Consider the following 8,633-nt stretch of genomic DNA (forward strand, 5'->3'; position numbering starts at 1 on the left):
CTCTGTCAGGATTTCTAACCTTACTCCCCAATTCCTATAATAAATTTCTTATCAATCTAGGTTTTCGGGTCTCCCCACCTGAAGGGAGTCCCCAAAACTCTCTACCCTTGTGCCGAATCCCAAGGAGTTGCAGAGGAGCCAAACCTCTCCATTAGGTTCCCTGAACCCTGAACCTGCCATTAGATCTTATCATTTAACTCCCTGACCACCAGAAACCCTAATCTCATTTTGGTTCCCTAAACCTAAACCTTATCAATATGATTACATTTCATGCATACAGGGTTGTTGTGAAGATCAAATGGAATATGTGAGAACATTTTGCCACTATAAAGTTGCTATATGAGTAAACTGTTATTAACTCCTGTTTCCATGTTATTTAACATTAAAATTTCTCAAATTAATCTATAAAACTTTTCCCCCTCTTTTTCTTAGGTTAGTTTTTCACAGTATACAAATGTAGTTATTTTTGGAGTGCCTCAGATGGTAAGTGTAATTCTCTTGTTTTTTTCCTATGTGACAGTTTTGAAAAGATGTTAATTTCTGTATTTACTATAATTATTGATATATGAAATGACCATCCACAGATTTTTAGTATCCATTCATTTCCCTAGTTTGATAAAATAACAAATTTTGCTTCAAGTATCAAGTATCAAAAATTTAAAAGTAAAAGATGATGTTATACTTAAACACCTATTACAGAAATTTCAGTTATTTAATCCTCAGAGTTTCCAGTTTGAGTATTACTTCATGAAATACTATTTGTCTAGTATAATTCATATTTGCCATGGTATGACCACTTTTGTACCACTTAAATTACTTGAAAAAGTTAAATGAATGTATGTTTGAAGTTGATAATTCTTCAAATTTTTCAGTGAGATAATTTTAGGGCAGATAAGCATTGACTACTTTCAGTTTGTTTCTGTAGAATGATTTCTCAAAAGACAGAATATTGAACTTTGATTATATACTGTCAAAAATGAAAGTGCTGAATTAGTATGTGGTAGTCAGTCTCATAAAAATCTTAGCCTTTGGAAATACTTTTCATGTAATTGTTGGTTTAAAGAGCTTGAGAGAAATATATTTTTTTCCATTTTTGGTGAAATTATTATTTGAGACACTACTGTTCAAGTGTTATTTTTAAAAATAATTTTTAAAAAGTTATTTTTTGGTATGCTAATAGTTCAGACTGTTTTATATTTTTCAAATTTTTGTAATTTTTATTATCTGATTAACTCTTAATTTATGTAATAAGCCAATGTATTTTTTTAAATTTTATTTTAAATATTAAATTATATTTGAAGGAATTGAGTTTATATATAATATGTAGTAGGATAAAAATGGATTTTAGACGTCATTAAATTTTAACATTGAACAACTAAAAAGTAACAGGTATTGTTATTGTATTTAATCTGAATTCTCTGCTATAGAATTTTTATAACATGTTTACTGTTAATTGACTTTTGATCCTTCCAAAGAGGACTGATTATTTTAGTGAGATAAACAATTTTAATTTTGTTAACAGTACTTTTTAAGACATCCAAAATACATTTATATTTTTGTTTATTTTAAAATTTATATTTAAAGTTTATATTAACTAAGATTTGTTTTATGTTTTCTGGAATGGTGAAATTTGTAATGGTAGATTTATTACAATCATCAACCATATTCCAGAAGAGGGCAGTAGAGGTCTTTGCTGTAGTCCTCACTTCAAGTTGAGAATGCATGGTTATTGGGTTTTTGATGAGACCTCTAATTGTTGCATTTTGGGGAACTAGTCACTCAGAGGATATTAGAGTACCTTTGATTTGCTTGGGGATCTGACAGTCATTGTTGATTTCATTCATACAAGCATCTTTAGTTAGAAATTTTGTCATTTTCGGATTTATAAAATATAAAGGCATAATAATTGAAGGACCATATAACACTTAACAGAAATTCAGCCAACTTTTGATAATCTCTGCTGGTTGAAGCAGTACAAATAACACCCAAACATTAAATAATATGAAACATTGTTTCTTTTTGATTTGGGGGAATATTTTAAATGATATTTCTGAGAAATACTAGATTCATATTCATCATTTTATTTTATCTGAAGGCAATGTGGTACAGGGGGAGAAATTGGGGATTTGGGTTGTTGGCAGCCACTATTTAACTGTCTAAGTTTGGGCAAGTTCTGGGCCTTATTTTCTTTAATTAACCAAGAACATATTAGGCATCTAGTGTGTGTCATTTGGAGACTATATGTAACACAGTAAATAGAGTGCCAGGCCTGGAGTGAGGAAGACTTATCTTCCCAAGTTCAAATCTGGTGTCAGACACTGATTGTCTTTGGGATCCCAGACAAGCCCCTCACTCCTCTTTGCCTCAATTTCCTCATTTGTAAAATGATTGGAAAAAGTAAATGGAAAACCACTGCAGTATCTTTGCCAAGAAAACCCCAAATGGGGTCACAGAGAGTCAGACAGTACTGGAAAGACTAAACTAGTCCCTGAGATAGGGGTGGGTAAGCATACAGAGACTAAGGTAAGGTGGTCTCTGGCCTCAATCAACAAGCATTTATTAAGTTTTTCCCATGGGCTACTCACTGAGCTAAGTGCTAGTAACAATAACAACAACAAAAATATCTCTGCCTTCAAGGAGTTTACATTCTTAAGGGGGAGACAGCTTGTCCATAAATGATACCTACAGAATAAATAGAGTAGGCAGAAGGTGCCTTAGAAGAAAAGCACTCGCAGGAAAGCCTGGGAAAGGCCTTCTTCAGAAGGTGGTGGCTTAAAGTGGTTCTTAAAGAAAGCCAGAGATTCTCCCAAGTTAGGGTGGAGAGCCTTCTAGGTATGGGGGACAACCTCTGGAAAAGCACAGAGGAGACACGGAATGGACACTATGGAGATACCGCAGTTAGGCCAGTCTAGCTGCAGGATACCATGAGGGAAGGGTAATATGACATGGAAAGATAGGGGACAAGCTTGGAAGAGATTTAAATATAAAATAGAAAGGCTTATATTTTATCCTTAAGGAAATGGCGAGTCACTGGAACTTATTGAGAGGATGTCTTAGTCAGACCAGTGGTTTAGGAAAATATTTTGAAAACAAGAATGAAGTGGAGTGAGAGATAGTTGAGGCAGGAAGTCTAGTCAGAAGGTTACTGCAGATAATGCAGGGGAGAGGGGATGAGGGTCTGACCTCAGGTGTTGGTATTGCGGTATATTTGAGAGAGGTGGGGAAAGGTTGGTTATGAGAGATAAGAGAGAAATTGGGGGTATGAGTGTGAATATGTGTGAGAAGAGAGAGAGTGGTGCCCCTAGTTATAAGAGAACCCTTTGGGAAGAGAGGATTAGGAGTTATATTTTGGATATGTTGTGTTTGAGATGCCTTCAGGCCCTGCAGTCTAAAATATCTAGTAGGCTTAAATACAGAACTAGAGAGACAATGCATACATATTTGGTTAGCCCAAATATTGGTATATAAAAGTACATGAAAAGCAAATAAGGTAACCTTGGAGGGGAAAGCACTAATTATAAAAGATTTTTAAGGAACTTTACTATAGTATTCCAAAATTCTGATATTAAGAATTTTGTATATACTCTTGATTACCAGGGAAGCTGACCTTACCTTTGGCCCTAAGTGGCAAGGGAAAATCTGATATTAACATTTTCTTGTGGGTTGTTTACACATGGATGATTAATACTTGTTGTTTCTAAATCATTTTTCATGGAGTGTTGTAAAGGAACTTAGAGAGAATCAAGATGAAGAAACAGATTAAATAACCTGCCCCAAATCAAATAACTATTTAGTATAGAATAGAGCTCCTTCTCAGAGCTTCCAAATATCTATCATCGTTTGTCTGGAGATCATGTTTTTTGCACCTTAAATCAAGAAACATGACTTATCTATGGATATTTCTTTATACAAAACTTAAAGAATTTTTTTTTTTTGAAAAACAGACTTTTCTGAAAATTCCAGGGTGTATGTTTTCTCTAACTACTATTCTACCTTCAGGAACTAATTTCTAGGCAGTACTCAGTATTAGAGTCTTAACATTTAAATAATAAATGTATCTAACATAAATTTAGGAATCAGTGTTTGAGTATATTGCATTAACAGGAAAATAAATAATCTCATAAAAGATTTAACTTTTGGAAAACAAACTAGTAATGTCTTACAGTAAGTAGATGACTTTTTCTCCTTTTTTTTTTTTTTAGGTTATTAAATTTTATTATTTAAAAGAACGACCAGTTAAAATGTTGGTCAAATTTTAGCCAAGCAATGTAATAGATTTTTCTGTTTAACATGTAAACTCCACAAAAATGAGCACTGGCATGAAGTAATTGAAGAAAATACACTTATCAGTATTTGTGATATAAAAACTTATATCTAAATATTCAATATTTATTCTTATTAACAACTTCCTGGTGAGGCCAATTAATCTTGAGATTTCTTTGAACTATTCAACTTATGTTATTTGAAATTTTTAAGGTGTAATTGGACTTTGATGACTTTGCCTCATTTTCAAATCTGTAATTGTATGAATACTTTTGAATTCCATTAAGCAGATGTGCCACTTCATTGCTTCCCTTTATGTATAATATCAAGAATTAGATTTGTTGCATATTTATATGCAATTTAGTCAGCTAATTTCTTATGATTGAAATAATTCCTTTCATTTTCAGGTTTATCTTGACTTGGTACAAGACACAAAGTCATTTTTTGAAATAAAAGGAAGTGCAAAAATGAAAAGAATAATAATATGGATAACTTTATAATTATCCTTTTTATGAACAAAATTACCATATAAATCCTTGATGTTTTGGTAAAACATCATTCATGTAATATTGCATCCTTCTTTGAATTTCACTTATTTCAAAAGTGGGATCCGTAATCTTTTTTGCAGGTAGACTTATTTTATTATTTAAGAAAATATCTTAAGCATATTCTTTATCTACTGTTTTTTAAAAATAAGTTCCTATCATTTAGCTTAATATCTTTGTTTCTTTCATTCTTGATCTTAATGAATAATATTAATATTTGAACTTACTACAGATATGACTAATGCAGTCTTTACCAAACAAATTTAGAATGGACTGTAGGTAGGTAAAACGAGTTCTATAGAAAATCTTTAGAGATGAATTGTAGACTTTGCTTATATTTACATACTGTTATAAGGTTATCCTTTTTAAATGTAATGACTGTCGTAGAAATAAATACTTTAAGGACAAAAAATAAATATTTACCATGTTATTTATGGGAATGATGGAATCATGTCAACTTTTATAAGCTTTTTTTTTTAGAACAAATTAACTTGTATTTCATAGAATAATGAGAAAAATATACTACCTTTTGCATTATTTGAATATTTTTAAAAATGTACAATTTTTTTCACTATATTTCTTCTATTGATGAAGACCATAGACCATCTACACCTACATAGTTTTTGTGAGTTTTTAATGGCTGATAAAGTTCATTATCTAATGACTGTCATCTGGTAATCATCTCTTGTTTACATTAATAATGATAAGTTACATGATCAGTTGATATCTGATTAGAATTCTGAAGACATTCTTCTTTGATATTGCACCCTCTCATTTCCTGGGTATATTAAGGCTTTTTTTTTTTTTTTTTTTTTTTTTAATGAGCATACCTCCAAAGACTGAGTCTTATGCCTCTTTTAAAGATAGGATAACGGAATTGACTTATTTTTAGTCTAGAAAGAATTTTAAGGACTTCTTAATTTTCATTGTTATGTTTTACACTTATGTCATTTTCAATTTTGAATATATTCTTCCTTCCCCTTTTTTAGTGAACCATTTCTGTAACAAACAATGAAAAGTAAACCAGAGAAAAAAATGGTTCAGTATGGTATATGGAATATTTTCTGTCCACAGGCTTGTATCTCTAGGAAAAAGGGAAGGAGGTACATTTTCTTATTCTACTCAAATCTTGGTCATTATAATTATACATCTTTCAATTTGTGTTTTTTCATTTTTACCATTTACGTGGATTGTGTATATTGTTTTTTAGGTATTTTACTCTGCTTCAATATGTTTTCCCTTCTGAAGTTTAAATATTCATTATTTCTTATAGTAATAGTCTATTACATTAATATTCTACAGTTTAAATATTTCCCAATAAATGAATATCCTGAATAAAACAATTTTGTAGTTAATTGTATTTGTAAATATTGATAGGCAAATGATTTAAAACCTATTTGCATTGTAAATGTAGTCATAAAATTAGAGCCCAATATATATATAAATTATCTAATAATTAATAATAAATATATTTTATTTATAAATTATAACCATGTAAACAACAATAATAAGATATAATAAATTAAATGAAAAATAAATAAGTTATATGTTAAATATATATCTTATTAAATTGGCATATTTTATAATTGATATTTTAAGACAGGATAGTCACTGCTGATACTTAGTTTTATGTATTTTTAAAATTATTTTATCCTTTGTATATGTGTGGCCTGAAGTGATCTCTTTCACAAAATATGATGATTTTCTGACTAAAGAAGAAAATTGCAGCAATTTTCTAGAATTATAAAATGCATAAGGAATTTCTAAACAGATATAAAAAAAACATAGCTTGCTTTTTTATCAGTGATTGTTTTATTCTCTACAGATGCCACAGTTGGAGAAGAAACTTCAGTTAGAATTAGAAGATGATGCCAGAGTTATTGCTTGCCGATTTCCTTTTCCACACTGGAACCCAGATCATATTACAGGAGAGGGGATAGATACTGTATGGGCGTATGATTCTAAGACTTTTAAAGGAAGTAAAAAGAACTGCCCCTAAAACCTATGCCAAATGTGCATTTGTATTAAGTCATCCAAGTGAAGGCTTTCTTTAAAGCAGAGTTCTTGATTGTTTCTGGTATAAAGTACATTTACATTTTGTAGTGCTTTTGTAATTTATTTACAAAACTGTACCTTAATAAAACTCACATTAAAAAAAAATGGATCCATTCCTGTGGAATGGATTAAGAAATTGTTTTCTTTTAAGAGGGCAAGGGGAAAAGAAATTAAGTGGATTATGAATGTATGATGAAAGAGTACCTAAAGTGGGTTAAATATAATGTTGTGCACTTGAATTCTCAGTAAAGATGAATTAGTGGTGATGATTTTCATGGGTAGAACAAGACCATAGTTAAGAACAAATGATCCTTTTCAAAGATTTTTTTTGTTAATATAAATGTAAATTCTTGTAACAAGACACATGTCACACACATACATGTATTATTAGTTTTTAAATGTATCCAAAATGGTGTTAACAGGAATTCACTTAAAACTGCTGCCAAATTCATAATTCATAAACATTTCTGTCATATATTTTGTAATAGTACAACCACTATCATGTAGGGGTTCTATCAGTTTTTTCATTTAAAATGTTAGGGATTCCATACTTAGTTAATACTTTGAATACAGCCATTCGCTTATCTTTTTTGTTGGGCACAAAATATTGTTGAAAGTGAAGTGAAGGAAAAAATTCTGTCTTATAAGAAGACAGGCTTCATATTTAAGTTGAAAACATGAGCTTATTTATTTTTCATTAGATATTAGATTATATTAGTGATTGCTTTTAATAAGACTTTTAAAATGCAGTGCCTGATGGTTCTGTGATTTCATTATTATGAAAACTCTTGCCACCAAGAAATTTTATGATCTTAGGTTTCATAGATTTAGAGCTGAGGACTTTGTCTAGTATAGTTCCCTGACCTCTCTACCCTCCCTTTTTTTTTAAATAGATGAAGGAATTTAGGCACAGAAAGGGGAAATGGGAAATTATAATTATCAATTTCTTGTCATCAGTTTACTTGATAATTATTAAGTCTCTACTTCATGCTATGTAAACTGCTTTTCTTCAAGTGATGTAGTATACTATTGCATGAATAGCTGTCACGTAGATTAAAAGTTCTATAACTTGATAAATAGTCCCCAAAATTTATATTCTTAGGCTACATTTTTATAAGAGAAAGGGATAATCAGAAACATTTTAGAATTCAAAAGAACCTTACAGATTATGTGATTGAAATCTTTAATTTCATGTTAGAAAATATAGGAAGGTGACACTTCTTAGTATTTTAGTTGGACAGTAACTTAAAAATCATCTTAGTCCAAACTTTTTCATTAAGGTGATATATATGAGGGCACAGGTAGCAAGTAGTTAGGTCAAGATATGAACTTTTCTAAGATCACATAGTTATTTAGTGGCTGAGTTGGAAATAAAACTCAGGTCTCCTAAGCCTGTGCATATATGGTTTTTAGGTTTGTAATAGGTTTTGGTGGTGGGAAGTGATGCTAAGAATGTTAATGCTTAGAAATGTTAAGTTTACAACCTAATTAAACATTGATTCAAACACACATCTAGCAAACTTTGAGGAAGAAGCAGCCTAGCAAGTAAAAATATGTGAATATTGTAAATAAGTAGAATATATAAATAAGTGCAGAAGATAACACCAAGTAGAGAAAGTTAGTCAGTGGAATGACGTTGAGAGGCAATGTGTAGAAAACTTGTCTTAGAATCTGGAAGCAGTCTGAATCCTGCCTCTAACAACAGCTGAGTGACCTTGCACAAATTACTTAAGCTCAGGTTCTTAATTTGTAAAACAGAAAAACCTACAT

At 30.7% G+C, this 8,633-nt stretch overlaps 1 protein-coding gene across 1 annotated transcript in view; it reads left to right on the forward strand.

The window, feature by feature from the left end:
• ATPSCKMT (ATP synthase c subunit lysine N-methyltransferase) overlaps positions 1–6,968 on the forward strand; it is a 24,363-nt gene extending 17,395 nt beyond the window's left edge. Inside the window, exons 4-5 of the mRNA XM_074279131.1 lie at positions 433–483; positions 6,634–6,968. Of these exons, the coding sequence (XP_074135232.1) occupies positions 433–483; positions 6,634–6,807 (225 nt within the window). The 3' untranslated portion in view covers positions 6,808–6,968. The remainder of the gene's footprint in view (positions 1–432; positions 484–6,633) is intronic.
• Positions 6,969–8,633: the final 1,665 nt, after the last annotated feature.

Source organism: Sminthopsis crassicaudata, chromosome 1 (assembly GCF_048593235.1).
Source record: "Sminthopsis crassicaudata isolate SCR6 chromosome 1, ASM4859323v1, whole genome shotgun sequence".
Taxonomy (NCBI): Eukaryota; Metazoa; Chordata; class Mammalia; order Dasyuromorphia; family Dasyuridae; genus Sminthopsis; species Sminthopsis crassicaudata.